The 20,142-nt window shown below is 42.2% G+C and overlaps 1 protein-coding gene across 1 annotated transcript; it reads left to right on the top strand.

Annotated features, from left to right (window-relative positions):
- Positions 1-13,380: 13,380 nt before the first annotated feature.
- Positions 13,381-17,035, top strand: LOC135555907 (uncharacterized). Its single transcript, XM_064988712.1, has 3 exons — positions 13,381-13,523; positions 13,803-15,699; positions 15,850-17,035. The coding sequence occupies exons 2-3, from the start codon at positions 15,270-15,272 to the stop codon at positions 16,695-16,697; spliced, it is 1,278 nt and encodes a 425-aa protein (XP_064844784.1). The 5' UTR covers positions 13,381-13,523; positions 13,803-15,269; the 3' UTR covers positions 16,698-17,035.
- Positions 17,036-20,142: the final 3,107 nt, after the last annotated feature.

Below are 20,142 nucleotides of genomic sequence, written 5' to 3'. Positions count from 1 at the left end.
CTTTTTTTGTGTCTGTTGATTGTGAAATGTTTGGAATACTTACAGTATCTATCACTCTAAAAAATAAGTATTTGCCATGAAAGACGTGTGCTTTTGAGTCTTTGTCATGTTGATCTCCAAAGCATTTTAAATCATTCAAATCTGTCCTGCTGTGATTGTGCACCAGACATGATCCAAGTATCTTTTTACCTTTTAGATTACATAGGCAGGAGGGACCTAATACTAGACCCAGTACGCCTACTCTGAGACGCTTTATGAATACAAGCCCTGGTCCTGAGTCATATGGCCATTAACCTGGTTCCATCCACACGTTAGTCAGCAGCTGCAGGACTGGTCATGTGGTAACAATATGTGGTGGTGGGACTGACTGGAGAGGAAGTTGGAGGAGGAAGCTGTTTGGTTTGTTGCCTAGAGGAGCTGGGGGGAAGAATGTTTATCCTGTCCACTGGCTTTGATCTTATACAGTTAATAACTTCCTGCAGAGTATACAGTACGTGCACTGTGGCATTGCCCTCTGCAGTGTGTGTGTGTGTGTGTGTGTGTGTGTGTGTGTGTGTGTGTGTGTGTGTGTGTGTGTGTGTGTGTGTGTGTGTGTGTGTGTGTGTGTGTGTGTGTGTGTGTGTGTGTGTGTGTGTGTGTGTGTGTGTGTGTGTGTGTGTGTGTTAGTTTGAGGACTGCCGAGCCTGTCTCCTTCCTCTCTGAATTGCTCGATGTCCGAGAGAGATAAGAGAGGACCAATGACCAGATGAGGTCATCGGTTGGAAGCGTCGGTTGTCTGGGTCAGAATCTAAGAGCTGTTCCTGAATCTATTCATCCATTTGTAGATTAATGGAGGACAACCCCAATAGAAGGGGTTGATGAAGTATTCATGGCACTTGATTAAGTATTCATGGTATGGAATCAAGTAAGGTTGCCTTGGAGGGTGCCTTGGTGAGTGCCTTGGTGAACACCTCTTTATTGCCCAAGATGCAGACAGGTCACTAGCAACGTGTGAAAACACTGAGTGTGAACAGAGACTGGCACAGACACACAAACCAACACATGCACGTGCACAGTCTCATTTCTCAGTACATATTAATTTTCCAGTAGAGGTTTTGGGATAAGTTTGAGTGGGAACACCTTAACTCAGTACACCATGTGAAAGGACCCAACCTGAAGGTCAATAATAATCCATTTTGCAGGATTTGGACAGGAGCAATGTTATTAATTCATTCAATATTCCAAAAATATATAGTGTAGTCATTTTCACACATAAAATGTAAATCAAATGTATCATTTGAACACTTGAAATGGTGAAGCTTTTAACATGAATTACCTAACCATACTCTCCCCCTTGCATTTCAAGCCAAAGTATACACTAAGTTATTATATATTTTTGTCATATCACTCAAGTGCTATATGCATCTCTACGATAATAAATACTTAGTAACTTCTGGCAACCGTTGGTTTTTATTTTTACCTACAGTACATTTATCTGCAGATTTACTGTAATGTGAGTAGTGGTTAGATATTGCAATGGTTCATTTATGTATTTTGTAACATGCGTTTGCCTGCGTGTGAAGTGATGCTGGTACAGCAAACTTGTGAAGTCAGATAGGTTCAAGTAGTTAAGCAGGCAGAAAGATACAGGCTGCAACTTTGAGGAGGACAGCGAAACGGTAGGAAAATGCTCATTTATATCAACGGGTGTTTGTGCTACTTTTTGCTGACGGGTCCAACACTGCACCACTGCAGCAGATCGTTGTCTTCTCTTGTGTTATAGATAGTGGGATATTAAGGGATTCCCTGCGGCACTCGTCCTCCCCATGGTCCAAATGTCTGAGAGTTAGTCCAGTGTTACTGTTGAGACCTACTACACCAGTGGGTTGTGTTACCATGCTAACTTCTTGTTTTGAGATGATGTTGTTCCTTGATGTATTTTATTTGTTTTGTTTTTAGTTTAATAGAATGTCACACCATCAAATTTTGTTTAGGGAACAACGTGTTAACAAATCGCACAATTTCACATATTTCCCTTTGTGCTGTTGCGTCAACAAAATATATGCAGTGGCTTTTGTGATTGTATTCACACCCCTTGACATTTCCCCACATTTTGAATGTAAAATTATGTTGAGATTTGTTTTGTCATCGGCCTACACACAATACCCCATAATGTCAAAGTCGAATTATGTTTTCAAAATGTCATCAAATGTATTCAAAATGAAAAGCTGAAATGTATTGAGTCAATAATTATTCAACTCCTTTGTTATGGCAAGCCTAAATAAGCTCAGGAGTAAAAGTTTGCTTAACAAGTCACATAATAAGATGCATAGACTCACTCTGTGTGCAATAATAGTGTTTAACATGATTTTTGAATGACAACCTCATCTCTGTACCCTACACATACAATTATCTGTAAAGTCCCTCAGTCGAGCAGTGAATTTTAAACACAGATTCAACCTAAATGACCAAGGAGGTTTTCCAATGCCTTGCAAAGAAAGGCACCTATTGGTAGATGGGTTAAAAAGCAGACATTGAAAATCCCTTTGAGCAAGGTGAAGTTATTAACAATACTTTGGATGGTGTATCAATACACAGAGTCACTACAAAGATACATGCGTCCTTCCTATCTCAGTTGCCGGAGAGGAAGGAAACCGCTCAGGGATTTCACTGAGGCCAATGGTGACTTTAAAACAGTTACAGCGTTTAATGGCTATGATAGGAGAAAAATGAGGATGGGTCAACAACATTGTAGTTACTCCACAATACTAACCCAATTGGCAGAGTGAAAAGATGGAAGCCTGTATAGAATTTTTATTTTGTACTGGCTTCCATATTTTTACTCTGCAAATTTTCACTCTGCATCCTATTTGCTTTAAGCCACTTGTCACGACTTCTGCCGAAGTCGTTTCCTCTCCTTGTTCGGGCGGTGCTCGGCGTTCGACGTCACCGGTCTTCTAGCCATCATTGATCCTTTTTTCATTTTCCATTGGTTTTGTCTTGTCTTCCCACACACCTGTTTTCAATCCCATTCATTACCTGTTGTGTATTTAACCCTCTGTTTCCCCTCATGTCTTTGTCAGAGATTGTTTTATTGTCAGTATAGTGTGATTGTTGAATAGGTGCGCGTCGGGTCCTCGTACCCATGTTTGATTTGTTTGTTCATTTATTGTTATGGAGCATACTCGTGGAACTTTATTAAAAGACTCAATTTTTCACTCAGTTTGACTCTCCTGCGCCTGACTTCCCTGCCACCTATTACACCTATGCATGACACCACTAAAGTGAAACTGCAAAAAAATGGCTAAAAATGTTGCTTCATATCCTGAATACAAAAGTGTTATGTTTGGGGAAAATCCAATACAACACATTACTGAGTAGCACTCTTCATGTTTTCAAGCATGGTGGTGGCTGCATCATGTTATGAGTATGCTTGTCATCGGCAAGGACCAGGGAGTGTTTTAGGATGAAAAGAAGCAGAATGGAGCTAAGTACAATACAGGCTAAATCCTAGAGGGAAACTTAGTCTGCTTTCCAACCGACATTGAGAGAAATTCACCAAAAGGCCAAAAATACACTGGAGTTGTTTAACAAGACGACATTGAATGTTCCTGAGTAGCCTACAGTTTTGACTTAAATCGTCTTGAAAATCTAAAGACTTGAAAATGGCTGTCCAGCAATGATCAACAAACTTGACAGAGCTTGAATAATATTTTAAAGAATAATGTGCAAGTATTGTACAATCCAGGTGTGCAAAGCTCAAAGACACTTACCCAGAAAGACTCACAGCTGTAATCACTGACAAATGTGATTGTAACATATATTGACACAGAGGTAGAATACTCTAATAAAGTGTTTTATTTTTCAGAAATGTTTTACGAATATAAAAACAAAAACAATGACAATTAAACTATTTTAATCCCAATTTGTACACAACAAAATGTCGAAAAAGTCAAGGGGTGTGAATACTTTCTGAAGGTACTGTACAGTGCTTTCGAAAAGTATTCAGACCCATTGACTTTATCCACATTTTGTTATGTTACAGCCTTATTCTAAAATGGATTCCATGTCTTTGTTTTTCTTTATCAATCTACACGCAATACCCCATAATGACAAGGCAATTTTTGAGGGAAAATGTATAAAATAAAGTACTTTGTTGAAGCAGCTTTGGCAACGATTACAGCCTTGAATATTCTTGGGTATGACGCTACAAGCTTGGCACAACTGCATTTGGTGAGTTTCTCCCATTCTTCTCTGCAGATTCTCTCAAGCTCAGTCAGATTGGATGGGGAGAGTCGCTGCAGAGCTGTTTTCAGGTCTCTCCAGAGCTGTTTGATCGGGTTCAAGACCAGGTTCTGGCTGGGCCACTCAAGGACATTCAGAGACTTTTCCCCGAAGCCACTCCTACGTTTTTGTATGCTTAGGGTCATTGTCCTGTTGGACAAGTCTGAGGTCCTGAGCGCTCTGAACCAGGTTTTCATCAAGGATCTCTCTGTATTTTGCTCCGTTCATCTTTCCCTCGATCCTGACTTGTCTCCCAGTCCCTGCCACTGAAATCCATCCCCACAGCATGATGCTGCCACCACCATCCTTCATCGTAAGGCTGGTGCCTGGTTTCCTCCAGACGTGACACTTGGCATTCAGGCCAAGGTGTTCAATCTTGGTTTCATCAGACCAGAGAATTCTGTTTCTCATGATCTGATAGTATTTAGGTGCCTTTTGGCAAACTCCAAGCGGGCTGTCATGTGTCTTTCACTGAGGAGTGGCTTCCGTCTGGCAACTCTACCATAAAGGCCTGATTGGTGGAGTGCTACAGAGATGGTTGTCCTTCTGAAAGGTTCTCTCATCTCCACAGAGGAACTCTAGAGCTCTGTCAGAATGACCATCGGGGCCCTTCTCCCCCGATTGCTCACTTTGGCTGGGAGGCCAGCTCTAGGAAGAGTCTTGTGTGCAAACTGTATGTCTGAATAGTTATGTAAATAAGGTATTCCTGTTTTTTTTTTAAATATATTTGCTAAAAACCTGTTTTCGCTTTGTTATTATGGGGTATTGTGTGTAGATTGATGAGTATTTAAAATTAGGCTTTAAAGTAACAAAATGTGGAAAAAGTCAAGGGGGTCTGAATACTTTCCAAATGCACTGTATATATATGTATATGTATATGTATATATATGTGTGTGTGTGTGTGTATGTGTGTGTGTGTGCATGCCAGGTCAGGCCCTGAAGTGTTACAGCTGCATTGCCCAGGAAGGGAATGTGTGCAACCTGTATGTCCAAAGGTGTGTCGATGAGGATGTGTGTGTGAGGGCCTGACCTATGTCTTCCGCTGGTGAGTACCACACACACAAACAGAACATGATGTCCTTTTTATTAAATAAATACATATTTTTCATTCTTTCTTCAAACAAGCTGATCAGAAAATTATATAAGAAAGCAGACTGTGACAAACTCCTGTCTAATGACTATGTATCTTGCACCTGTTGTGAGATCAACCTCTGTAATTGAGTGATCAATCAGAAAGAGAGTTTATCTCTGTTGAATAACAGATCAACCAATGAGAGTTTAGGAATTAGGGCGATCCGAATTTAAAAAAAAATGAAAATACAGCTTCCTGTTGTATGATTTCTCCACAGATTTGCTAGACAAAAGAGCAACTGGTACTGGTCTAATTATTTTTTAAATTCTGTATGGGAATATAATTAACATTCCATTTACATATTTTCAAGATCCGTGTCCATAAAGTGTGTGTATGTGTGTTAGCTACCACCCTAGGCTGTATCCCAGGTGTCTGTCCCCTTCTGATGACATCAAAGAGGTCAGGTCAGTTAGACTGACGGGAACCGGACAGGTCAGAGTGGCGACAACACCCCAGCAGGATTTGAACTTAAGTTCCAGTTCAAGAATGGACATACAATGGACAATGAAAATAGATGGGTTTTCAATACACTTTCCTGCAGTTGGCTGAATTTAAATATAGTTTCAATTCAACCCTGTCTTCCGGGGGGCTCAGGTATTTCTGACCTCTGACCCCACAGCTTGTAAAGGGGTAATGGGCCACTTGGAGAAGCAAGGGAGGTGGAGGGGAGTCAATAGTGATGCCCAGGCCCATACCAAAAACACAATACGTGTGTAATGTAGGACGGTCTACACACAAACACACACACAGACATACAGGAGGATTACAGCCGACAGATGGACAGACAAACGAACGGACGGACAGACGGACATGTACAAAATACACCCACTCACACACATAAAGTGCACACCCCTATATAAGTAGTATGCATGATGTATAAAATTTGACAACAGTTGTGATATCTTCATGAACATTACACAGTGAGACTTTTTAATTGAAAAAAAAAACATATTTTGAAAAGGGAAGAAGCCAGTAACTCAACACAACAAGGATAGCCTTCAGCTGAATCCAATCCCTCACAACCACTCCTCTAGAATCTGACAATAAGTGACAAATGATTCATGCTCAATTTATGTGTGGAGAATTCACAGCAACAGTGGACAATCATGTTCAATGAGAATTTGTGGAAAAAATATTATGCTGGCTCAAGAGTGACATCTAGTGGTCAATGTGTATGTGTGTGATTTTTTTATTTTTTTTATTTCACCTTTATTTAACCAGGTAGGCCAGTTGAGAACAAGTTCTCATTTACAACTGCGACCTGGCCAAGATAAAGCTAGGCAGTGCAACAAAAACATCAACACAGAGTTACACATGGGATAAACAAACGTACAGTCAATAACACAATATAAAAATATATATACAGTGTGTGCAAATGTAGTAAGATTAGGGAGGTAAGGCAATAAGTAGGCCATAGTGGCGAAATAATTACAATTTAGCATTAACACTGGAGTGAAAGATGTACAGATGATGATGTGCAAGTAGAGATACTGGGATGCAAAAGAGCAAAAATAAATAACAATATGGGGATGAGGTAGTTGGGTAAGCTATTTACAGATGGGCTGTGTACAGGTGCAGTGAACTGTAAGTTGCTCTGACAGCTGATGCTTAAAGGTAAAGTTAGTGAGGGAGATATAAGTCTCCAGCTTCAGTGATTTTTTTTAAATTCGTTCCAGTCATTGGCAGCAGAGAACTGGAAGGAAAGGCGGCCAAATAGGAGTTGACTTTGGGGATGACCAGTGAAATATACCGGCTGGAGCGCGTTCTATGGGTGGGTGTTGCTATGGTGACCAGTGAGCTGAGATAAGGCAGAGCTTTACCTAGCAAAGACTTATAGATGACCTGGAGCCAGTGGGTTTGGCAACAAATATGAAGCAAGGGCCAGCCAACGAGAGCATACAGGTCGCAGTGGGGGGTAGTATATGGGGCTTTGGTGAAAAAACAGATTGCACTGTGATAGACTACATCCAATTTGCTGAGTAGAGTGTTGGAGGCTATTTTGTAAAAGACATCGGCGAAGTCAAGGATTGGTAGGGTAGTCAGTTTTACGAGGGTATGTTTAGCAATATGAGTTAAGGAGGCTTTGTTGTGAAATAGGAAGCCGATTCTAGATTTCATTTTGGATTGGAGATGCTTAATGTGAGTCTGGAAGGAGAGTTTACAGTCTAGCCAGACACCAAGGTATTTGTAGTTGTCCTTTGTCGTTGTCCACATATTCTAAGTCAGAACCGTCCAGAGTAGTGATGCTAGTCGGGTGGGCGGGTGTGGGCAGCGATTGGTTGAAGAGCATGCATTTAGTTTTACTAGCATTTAAGAGCAGTTGGAGGCCACGGAAGGAGTGTTGTATGGTATTGAAGCTCGTCTGGATGTTTGTTAACACAAGTATCCAAAGAAGGGCCAGAATTATACAGAATGGTGTCGTCTGCATAGAGGTGGGTCATAGAATCACCAGCAGCAAGAGCGACATCATTGATCTATACAGAGAAAAGAGTCGACCCGAGAATTTAACCTTGTGGCAATCCCATTGAGACTTATCTAGAGGAAAAAGATACGCACACCTATTTAGGCGAGGTACTGGCTAGCAGAAAACTTGAAAATTAAGGAAAGCCGCACACTCTAAGAGCTCAGATGTAAAAATGTAATGTCCAACATTTCGACAAGCAAGCTGTCTTCATCAGGGTATAATCACAAACACTGCAAGGTCACTCATTTAAATAGTGTCAAAAGACACAAACACACGGGTGTCTGTAATCATGGCCAAGTATGGCCTAATATCATTGGTGACTTCTCAAATATTAAAATGACATAAAGAACAACATACAAAAATTCAATTTTGACTACATAAGCCTACAAACAATTACAATGACAAAGTCACAATAATCACAAGAATGGCTTTGTATGCTATCCATTTGTTTTTTAGGTCATTTTAGTATTTGAGAATTAACCATTGATATTAGGTCATACTTGGCCATGATTACTGACACCTGTGTGTGTGTGTGTGTGTGTCTTTTGACACTATATAAACAAGTCACCCTGCAGTGTTTGATTATACCCTGATGAAGACAGCTTGCCTGTTGAAACGTTGGACATTACATTTTTACATCTGAGCTCTTAGTGTGCGGCTCTCCTTAATTTTCCAGTTTTCCGCTAGAGTGTCTCCCCCTTTGAAGAGGGGGATGACCACGGCAGCTTTCCAATCTTTAGGGAGTGTGTGTGTGTGTGTGTGTGTGTGTGTGTGTGTGTGTGTGTGTGTGTGTGTGTGTGTGTGTGTGTGTGTGTGTGTGTGTGTGTGTGTGTGTGTGTGTGTGTGCACTGCTGTTGTATACAAATACACCTCACACTCATTATGTGACTTGGAAAAAAACACACACTGCTAGAGACTGGTGGAATGTTCTGGATACACAGAGATAAAAGCAACACCAATAAAGGGAAAACCAACGTAACTATCTCTGTGCCTTTTTTGTTTACACAAAGTCAGAGATGTGTTTTCCAGAAAACAGTGATATGTCTCTTTGACGATTTGCAACATTGCGAGATAGAAACGTATTCACCTTTTCTTTGGTTAAGACGCTCTCTCGGCTTTTATATCTACGACACGTTTCACTTACTGTGACTGTAATATGCGCTTGTCGTATCGAGAGCTACCTTAAGTATCTAGCTACGTACCTGAACTATAAACCATAAACATCAAAGGAAAGAGCAGAAATAACTGTAAAAACAGCATGGGCTCAGGCTCCATATTATATCACACTGGGTATCATAGCTGGAGAGCACATATCAGCAGACAGGAGAAAAACCCTATTCCAGTCAGCTGTCTGTGCCAGTACCACACCCCTAGCTCACCATATTAAAAGGAAAACCTAAATAAGCCCACAGAAAACACACTGTATGTCAGTGACGAACCCCACTCGGCAGATTGCATTGGATCCTCCTATGAAAACTGTTCTACTACACCCAGTATTTCTCCTCGAGAGGCCTTCTCTTTGTGAAACAGGTCCAACTAAAACCATCATATTATGGTTAGGACAATGGGGTACATTGATACGTCTTCTATTCACTGTAAAGAGTTTACTTTGGATTACGGTGTTTCTACCATAACATCTCTGTCATCCCCATTACATATGGTCTATTACTCCTCCTATAACTTTGTCACCCCCATAACATGTGTCTTAGTGTCTCCACCATTACCGTCTCTCTGTGTCACCCCCATAATATGTGTCTTAGTGTCTCCACCATTACCGTCTCTCTGTCACCCCCATAACATGTGTCTTAGTGTCTCTACCATTACCGTCTCTCTGTGTCACCCCCATAACATGTGTCTTAGTGTCTCCACCATTACCGTCTCTCTGTCACCCCCATAACATGTGTCTTAGTGTCTCTACCATTACCGTCTCTCTGTGTCACCCCCATAACATGTGTCTTAGTGTCTCCACCATTACCGTCTCTCTGTCACCCCCATAACATGTGTCTTAGTGTCTCTACCATTACCGTCTCTCTGTCACCCCCATAACGTGTCTTAGTGTCTCTACCATTACCGTCTCTCTGTGTCACCCCCATAACATGTGTCTTAGTGTCTCCACCATTACCGTCTCTCTGTCACCTCCATAACATGTGTCTTAGTGTCTCCACTATTACCGTCTCTCTGTCACCACCATAACATGTCTTAGTGTCTCTACCATTACCGTCTCTCTGTCACCCCCATAACATGTGTCTTAGTGTCTCTACCATTACCGTCTCTCTGTCACCCCCATAACGTGTCTTAGTGTCTCTACCATTACCGTCTCTCTGTGTCACCCCCATAACATGTCTTAGTGTCTCTACCATTACAGTCTCTCTGTCACCCCCATAACATGTGTCTTAGTGTCTCCACCATTATCGTCTCTCTGTGTCACCCCCATAACATGTGTCTTAGTGTCTCTACCATTACCGTCTCTCTGTGTCACCCCCATAGCATGTGTCTTAGTGTCTCCACCATTACCATCTCTCTGTCACCCCCATAACATGTGTCTTAGTGTCTCTACCATTACCGTCTCTCTGTGTCACCCCCATAACATGTGTCTTAGTGTCTCTACCATTACCGTCTCTCTGTGTCCCCATAACGTGTCTTAGTGTCTCCACCATTACCGTCTCTCTGTGTCACCCCCATAACATGTGTCTTAGTGTCTCTACCATTACCGTCTCTCTGTGTCACCCCCATAACATGTGTCTTAGTGTCTCTACCATTACCGTCTCTCTGTGTCACCCCCATAACACCTATCTCAGTCCCTCTCATTACGTGTCTCCCATTAGTGTATCCTGCGTAAGGTCTCTCTCAGTGTCTCCTGTGTAACATCCCTCTCAGTGTCACCCCCATAACATCTCAGTGTCTCCTGTGTCTCTACTTATTCCACAGTCTCCTCTGTCCATATCACCTTGATCAGTATCACCCCTAAAAAACATATGTTTATGATGCCATACTGTAAGCCCCTTTATGTCTATTCTGGTAGGAGATTCCCTCCAGACAGTCTACCACAGTAAGAGGTAGGTACTCAGTGTGTCGACACACGCCCTCACCCCATCATTTCCCTCCGTTGTATTTTTCTCCAAATTGCTGTAAACACCCTGCGACAGCGTGACCAAACCGCGGATGTGCTGAGCAGACTGGAAGTTGTTTGATCATCACACACCAAAGTGGAACGTGCTAGCTACCTGACAATCACGCTGACCTCACCTTGCCTTAGTGTGTGTGTGCGTGCGTGCGTGCGTGTGTGTTCTGAAAGGTGAACAGAGACAAACATCTGATCTGAAGTGCAGAGAGAGAGAGGAAGAAGGTGGGGGCAGAGTCTCCACTCCAACAGAAGACAGACAAGAGAAAGAAGATGTGCGGATTCATCCTAAGATGGATATCCCTCTGGTCTTGTGAACCTCCAGGTAGACCTAGCTCCTGAGCGTCTATGGTCCCCTCTCCCCATCCCCAATCATGTAACCTTAACCATTGGGGGATAAAAAGCCAAACTGATCCTGGATCAGATCATGTGGGCCATCTGAAGGTCAGGAGGGGATGACATGTATAGACAGTCATACGTACGTGTGTGTGTGTGTGTGTCAAGAGGGTTAGGGACGGATTCTGCTCGCATGGAGGTCATATACTAAACTACACTTTTGATCAGGCAATATTTTGGGTTTCTGAAAAGCTTATGGGAAAATACAGAAGTTACACAAATGTGAGCTACAAGTCATGAGGAAAAAAATGAACAAAACATAAATAATGGCATTTTACAGAATCAGTACTGGTCGGGATAATTTAAAAGAATGTATGTACATTTAATTTTATCTATTCATTTCTCCAAAATATTTTTCTCGAGGAAAGCTACCAATGCCAAAACCTTGATGTGAAAAAAGTACCTTTCTATGTTAAAAAAATATTGAATTGTGGAAAAACAGGACTGTTCTACTACACTGATTATATGCACTGGTCTGCTGTTGTTTCAGAGGAAACAAGACAAGCTTACCACAGGGAACAACAAAACAAGACACTATGATCTCACTTCTGTCAGTGCGGCCCACAGCCTAGTCATCACTATGTTCTATACAGTCAACCTTTATGCAACTGACTACACCTCCATGTCTGATTCTTTCCATTGCCTGGAGATAGCAACACAATTCAGTCAACACCCCTGACTATTGTTTACTCAGAATCCCAGACAGAATAAATCTTCAAACATAGTCAGGAAAAAAAGATCCCAAAAATGGAGGGAGGTGGGTAGCCATGGTGACTGGATTGTGCTGTTCCCACAGGCTGTCTCCTTAGTTGTCTGGTTTTTGGGTGTGGTCTGTTTTGGATGTCATCCTCGCATTTAGAAGAGTTTGAATAAGGGGTTACATATTCTCTGATCTAGAGAAGAAATACAGAGATAGAGAGAGAGAGAGAGAAACACAGAACGAGAGAAACAGATAGAGAGAAACACATAAAGAGAGGGAGAGAGAGAAAATCCCAAATGCCAGAATGTAGAAGCTCCAGCTTTACAGCTGACCATAAGAAAAGTCTCACTCATGTAGTCATATTTTCTTAGGTTGTTGGGTTTCTACTAGACCACGAGACAAAATCTCACCAGCAGATGAGGGTCAATTTCCAGGCAAATGTTTAAAAAAAACAAAATCATTATTACATTCATATACTGAATTTACTGTGTGAATAAATACATAAAGTTAGTTTTGACATTGCAAATACAGACTGCATAACAAACACAAGGGACAAAAGTGGACTTTGATCGCGATGCAAAACATTTGAAACGTATAAGGACATTGGGCTTTCTGAAATACATCCCACAATTGACACTCCTGAAGTGACGTCTGTGCGTAAAGGCACTACTGCTTGTATCTGCGTGTCAATAGAGCTCGCCAGTTTGTAGTCTTACAACCCGGAAATTAGTCATTCAGCTATCCCTAAATGCAAAAGGAAAGAATAGCGTTTAGGAATAATCACCGAAAATTAGGTCTGAGATTAACACAGGTTTAGTAGGTTTAGCAGTCAGTTAACATGACCTTGGTATGCTTTTTTCTAACATAAAAAATATTATCTCATGGAACAAAACATAAGATCTCCTAAACCTGGGTTTACCACATACCTTATTTTTGGCGTTTTCCGAAATCCTACAAAAACACCATTTTTTTCCATAGGCTTTGTCCATGGCGCAGTTTTAGTGCCTACAAAAATACGCCATTACTATTTATCACTTTCGCAAGGCAAAAACGCCCCTCTCTTGCGAGAAGCGCATTCGGGATTTCTGTGTTTATGTTATGAAACCGTGTGCAGGCTCTAAAATGTTGACGGCGGCGACTCGAAGTCGTTTTACGCGGGAGCAAACAAGAATATTATTGCGTGAAGTCCATGCACGGCGATATTCTATTTATGGTACACCTACAAAACCGTTCAGAGTTTCCAATGCTCGGTCCGCCTGGGAGCAAGTAGCAGAGCGAGTGAGCTCCACTACCGTTGGGCTTCAGAAAACAGCCAACCAGTGCAGGAAGCGAATTAATGATCTTAAACGGAGACAAGGAATACGAATATTTGAAAACAGATTGCCAAAACCAGTCTCTAACCTTACAGACAACAACTCTATTTCCTCAATTAAAATTGAGCATGCAGGTAGAGTACAGTAATGATTACATTTAGGCAAATTAGGCCTACCATTTTCTATACTAGGAATTGCAGGCTATACATAGGGAAATCATGTGTAGATATTTGTTGATTACTTACTATGTTGGCTGCATTTTCCACATTTATAAAGTAGTATTGTGTGCAAGCAAACTACTTTAAAAAAAATGTGTTGATTTGAGATTGCACCATGCTGGTTGAGTGTAAATGGGTGAGCTATGTGATTGGGAGATAAAATGATACATTAATGGTTTGATTTTTCTATTCCAGAGCATCAAATTGGAGATGGCCTTGATATCAAAGCAGAGACGGCTGGTCCATCCCAGGCTGGAACACCACAACATGTTCCCCAACCTGATCCAACCCAGGCCTCTTCATTCCAAGCCCCTCAGGTCAGCTCACCGCAGATGAACCAATCTCAGGGACTGGGTCAGGGACAGCTCCTCAGAGCTCACATCCCGCTGATAAACTTCCAGCCCCTCATCCACGTCCAGCCCGTTTCCCAGGATTTCACAATCCTCTGCCAGGTGCACCAGGCGGGCTACGCCATGCTACACAAGGAGATCACGGACACTAAAAACAGTATGGAGGAAATGCTGCATCCTGTGTTGTCCTCCATCAGCCACAGCCTGGAGAGACTTGCTAGTGCTGTTGAAAGGCTGTCCGATCCTAGGGAGTCACCACTACAGACTGTCACTCCCATCACAATGCCTCTCCAACACAGACTGAATGGACCGTCATACACTGATTCCCCAGGAGTACATCCTTTGTGATGTTTGCTGGTTTCTTGCAATGTTGACGACTGTTTACTTCTGTTTTAACAATACAATGTCCTACAAGTATTTCAAGTAAAACATTTAAAAAAAAATCATTAACCAAAAAATATGAACTATGGTATGCTATCGAATGTATGGTGTGTTCATTGATGCATGTATTTATTAGAATGCTTTCATACGAGTGGTTAAATGTAGTCTATATAATTCAATCAAACCTGCTGTATTCACACAGTAGCGTTTTCCAAATGCATTGACTGGTTTTACTGTAGCCTATAAAAACCTACAATTATTTAGCCTACTAGACAGTAGACCCCTCAAAGGGAGACTTTGCTTTCACTTTTCAGAAGGAGAAGTGGATGTGTGTGGGGTAAAGTTTGTAAATCTGTAGAGAATTGCTTATGGTTTTGGAAGGCAATGGGCAGACCATGATTTAATGATAATCTTTCAATCTGTTTCTAAATGTTTTTGGGGGAATAAATATGCTGTGAACCACAGTATCATAAATGTAACATATCACTTACTCAACGAGAAAATCTATTACGATTTATCTATAGGTCTAATGTCAACCATTTCAAGAATCTAATCATTCAATATTGTGGTGATTGTTACTATTTTGAAGAAGCGTTTATTTTGGGCACATTTTCCCCAACAAAGGGAGGGCAATATACTGCGCACAGCCGGTATCAACTGCGCAAGCGTATTGTATTTTGTGGTCCTGCGAATGGTAGCCCAGATTGTTTTGGAACGCCTGAACGGTGTCCACTGTCCTTATTAGGGTTTTCCGTAACCGTAATAACCGTTGATGTTTTGTAACTGAACAAACACCCATTTTGTAATTGTGTTTTTAATACGTTGCAGCCTTGAGATGAGTAGGCTAGGCTATGTAAACATTCAGAACACTATTGTGTCTTCGCGTCATTTTTAGCGTTTGCGCTTCGTTTATGGCTTTCCCTGAGAAAATATGGATTCCGATAACGATAAGAGAGATGGGAGGCCAGAGATCGAGATGCTTCATATGGAGAGGCAACGAAAGAAGCGTTTCAATGAGGAAGAGCTCAAAATACTCGTGCGCGAAGTGCAAGCTCGACGACCTGGCCCTGGCTACACCCGTGTTGCACAGGCCGCGTGGGAAGATATCGCAGCAAAGGTGAGCGCTTCTTCGTTTGGATACCTCAGAACCGGGATCCAGTGCAAAAAGCGATACAATGACCTGATGCGCAGACAACCCTGTTATATCAAGAAGGGTCCTGGGTCAAAGAGGAAGCGCGTGAACAGGCAGACAGAAGCAAAACTTCACCATCCAACAGAAGAGGAGGAGCCTTTCCTCTCAGTCCAAACAAAACGTTATAAATTTGAGTTTGTGGATGGAGAAGGACCCATTGCATTACAAGGTAAAGTTTATAGTTTCAATTTTTAAAAACATTAGTTTTTGTTAGTTTTGTAATGTGTGTGTGTGTGTCTACTACGTGATGTCATGTGGTAAAACAGTATGTAAGGAACACTAAATATAGTTTATTTTTCTATATTTTTTTCTTCCCTAGCGTTTCAGAATGAAGTTGGTTCCCAATGCATTGGGGTGGAGCTGGACAGTCCCTCGACTAACCACCTGGTTGATGGGCAACAGACTCTGGACGCTGCAGCATCGTTTGAGGCCCAGACACACACGCCTGCCACTTCAACCAGGCCCACTTTACCCCAAACCAACCTCCAACCCCGGGTGAACGTAGTCAGATTGAACCTTGAAACTGGTACCCAGGTCAGCACACCTCAAGTGACTGGAACTGTCCACATCCCTCAGTCTCAGGGCACCCTTCAACCCCAAACCAATACACACCCAGTCACTGTTCAACCCCAGGCTGATGGTTTGCTTCAAGGTTATGCTCCATTCCACGTAAACATACCCCAAGTAGTGCCACTGCCACAGCAGTCTACTCTACCCCAAGCCAACATATCACAGGCCTATATAACCCAAGCGAACCAATCAAAGGCTACTCTAGCCCAAGCCAACCTATCACAGGCCTATATACCCCAAGCAAACCAATCACAGGCCTATATGCCCCAGTCCACTGTGCAGCCTCAGACGAACATACCCCAAGTGAACCAACCTACGGTCCACATTCCTTTGATTGAGGTCCAACCACACATGCAGGTCCAGCTACCTCCTCAGGACCTGGCAGCACTGGTCCAGGTGCATCGCCAAGGTTACGACATGTTACAGAGGGAGCTGGTCAGTATGAGGAGCAGCATGGAGAGAGTGCTGCAGCCCTTGCTGTCATCCATCAACAACAACCTGGAAAGACTGGTTAATGCTGTTGAACACCTCTCTGGGGTTGAGAACACACCTCAGACCAACAGTGATGTCCATGGTCATCGTGATGCTCCCTCCTGACCTTGTTAGGTTACGTTCACCATCTATCTGAAAGTAGGACAGGATGTGTTCAGGTGGATGCAGAGCTCCTGTTTAACGACTCTTTATACTATTTCAAATGTCTACCATCCAGGTAGAGATGGACTAAAAAACATTGAGTAAAGTTCTGTGCAGTAAATGTAACTCTAGGAATCTTTGTACTGTACATGCAGGTCCATTTTGTTATTAGAGATATGTTTCTCTTGTCAATGACTAAATGTATGCTCCTTTTTCTCAGTAATCTGTTTTTGTTCAAGGTGCCTCAGCCTCTTTGGACCTCCTGTTGAGTTCCGAAATAAAATGTATTTTCAAAAAAAGTGTTCAAACAGTTATAATCCTGTCATTGTTTGTTTATGCACACAATCCACGAGGTCAACTTGAGCACAGGCCATTAATTTAGTATAGAAGTGTTCTGAACCTTTTTCTTAACCTGCTTGATCATTTTCTCAGAGGCATGATACAGACGGGAGGGAAATACAAAAAGAGAAGGCACCTCCATCCCTTTGTCCTGCGCCCACACACTAGAGAGCAAGTGAGGGAATCAGGGAAGACTGCAGAACACATGACAGAACACATGTGTTTCTTCCTTCCTCCTCTACCCCTCCCTCCTTCACTCTCCGTCTTTACCTCCCTCTCTCCCACCCTCAAAAGGATTGACATGTCGTCTCCTATAACCAAAGCTGAGGTGGGACGACTGGTGCTGCAGTTGCCCCCAGACTGTCTGGAAACCACTCAATTTTGTTAGTGTGGAAACATCAAGCATGCAGAACTAAACGGTAACAACTCAAAGACATCTCAGGACATCCAACCACTCCTGTGGGTCTACTTTCCTTCATCTCAACTAACATGAGAGAACTGGACAGGTGAAAGCAATGTACCAGTAGGCAGGCACCTCCAGAATATTAATCATTTATCATCTGATACCATTCCCATCTGATCCACATAACCTGTTTGGAAAGACTAAGTACTCAGTTAAACCTAAACAACTTGGCTGGAGTTATATGAAAAACCCAGCAGTGTTGCAGTTCTTGACACACTCAAACCTGTGCGCCTGGCACCGACTACCATACCCTGTTCAAAGGCACTTCAATATTGGGAATTGATGGGAAATGATGTAAAATATATCACTAGCCACTTTAAACAATGCTACCTAATATAATGTTTACATACCCTACATTATTCATCTCATATGTATACGTATATACTGTACTCTATATCATCCACTGCATCTTTATGTAATACATGTATCACTAGCCACTTTTAACTATGCCACTTTGTTCACATACTCATCTCATATGTATATACTGTACTCGATAACATCTACTGTATCTTGCCTATGCTGCTCTGTACCATCACTAATTCATATATCTTTATGTACATATTCTAAATCTACTTGTGTATAAGACAGTAGTTTTGGAATTGTTAGTTAGATTACTTGTTGGTTATTACTGCATTGTCGGAACTAGAAGTACAAGCATTTCGCTACACTCGCATTGACATCTGCTAACCATGTGTATGTGACAAATAAAATTTGATTTGATTTGATTTGATTTGAATATTTTGTCATGACCATTCACCCTCAATGACACACATACACAATCCATGTCTCAAGGCGTAAAAATCCTTCTTTAACCTGTCTCCTCCCCTTCATCTACAGTGATATGAAATGGATTTAACAAGTGAAATCAATAAGGGATCATAGCTTTTACCTTATCAGTCTATGTCATCCTAAAGTTCTGTACACTGTATATTCATGAATACATATTTGTTTACTCAAGTGGTGGGGGGCGGGGGGGTTGTTATGATTAAAACATGTCCCATCATGTCATCAAGTTGTGTTTAAACAGGAGTGTGACTTCCCTGAAGATTCAGGTGGTTCCTTCAGGACACATGATGTTATTTTACCTGACACAGAGAGACTGACGTGCCATCCGGAAGCTCAAACCCTGGATAGGGAGGCTCAGTGAATGTGGTGTGGAATGTGTGCAGGTAGGTCAGTGTGTCAGATGAGTCTACAGCCGTGGCCAAAAGTTTTGAGAATGACACAAATATTCATTGTCACAAAGTCTGACTGCCTCAGTTTGTATGATGGCAATTTGCATATACTCCTGAATGTTATGAAGAGTGATCAGATGAATTGCAAAGTCCTCCTTTGCCATGCAAATGAACTGAATCCCCCAAAAAACATTTCCACTGCATTTCAGCCCTGCCACAAAAGGACCAGCTGACGTCATGTCAGTGATTCTCTCTTTAAAACAGGTGTGAGTGTTGACGAGGACAAGCATGGAGATCACTCTGTCATGCTGATTGAGTTTGAATAATAGACTGGAAGCTTCCAAATGAGGGTGGTGTTCAGAATCATTGTTCTTCCTCTGTCAACCATTGTTACCTGCAAGGAAACACGTGCCGCCATCATTGCTTTGCACAAAAATGGCTTCACAGGCAAGGATATTGTTGCCAGTAAGATTGCACCTAAATCACCCATTTATCGGACCATCAAGAACTTCAAGGAGAGCAGTTCAATTGTTGTGAAGAAGGCTTCAGGGCACCCAAGAAAGTCCAGCAAGTGCCAGCACCGTCTCCTAAAGTTGATTTAGCTGTGGGATTGGGGCACCACCAGTACAGAGCTTGCTCAGGAATGGCAGCAGGCAGGTGTGGGTGCATCTGCACTCACAGTGAGACGAAGACTTTTGGAGGATGTCAAGAAGGGCAGCAAAGAAGCCACTTCTCTCCAGGAAAATATCAGGGACAGACTGATATTCTGCAAAAGGTGCAAGGATTGGACTGCTGAAGACTGGGGTAAAGTCATTTTCTCTGATGGATCCCCTTTCCGATTGTTTGGGGCATCCGGAAAAAAGCTTCTCCGGAGGAGACAAGGTGAGCGCGACCATCAGTCCTGTGTCATGCCAACAGTAAAGCATCCTGAGACCATTCATGTGTGGGGTTGCTTCTCAGCCAAGGGAGTGGGCTCACTCACAATTTTGCCTAAGAACACAGCCATGAATAAAGAATGGTACCAACACATCCTCCGAGAGCAACTTCTCTCAACCATCCAGGAACAGTTTGGTGACAAACAATGCATTTTTCAGCATGATGGAGCACCTTGCCATAAGGCAAAAGTGATAACTAAGTGGCTCAGGGAACAAAACATCGATATTTTGGGTACATGGCCAGGAAACTCCCCAGACCTTAATCCCATTGAGAACTTGTGGTCCATCCTCAAAAGGCGGGTGGACAAACAAAACCCACAAATTCTGACAAACTCCAAGCATTTATTATGCAAGAATGGGCTGCCATCAGTCAGGATGTGGGCCAGAAGTTAATTGATAGCATGCCAGGGCGGATAGCAGATATCTTGAAAAAGAAGGGTCAACACTGCAAATATTGACTCTTTGCATCAACTTCATTTAATTGTCAATAAAAGCCT

The sequence above is a fragment of the Oncorhynchus masou genome, chromosome 15, assembly GCF_036934945.1.
Source record: "Oncorhynchus masou masou isolate Uvic2021 chromosome 15, UVic_Omas_1.1, whole genome shotgun sequence".
NCBI classification, from domain to species: Eukaryota; Metazoa; Chordata; class Actinopteri; order Salmoniformes; family Salmonidae; genus Oncorhynchus; species Oncorhynchus masou.
Note: the sequence above shows the minus strand (reverse complement) of the source record. Positions and strands in the feature narration are given on the sequence as shown.

Bases quoted from the DNA above. Each gene is read 5' to 3' on its own strand.
- LOC135555907 (XM_064988712.1), top strand. From the start codon at position 15,270: ATGGATTCCGATAACGATAAGAGAGATGGGAGGCCAGAGATCGAGATG. The intron at 15,700-15,849 runs GTAAAGTTTATA...TTTCTTCCCTAG, and splicing joins AGGACCCATTGCATTACAAG to CGTTTCAGAATGAAGTTGGT.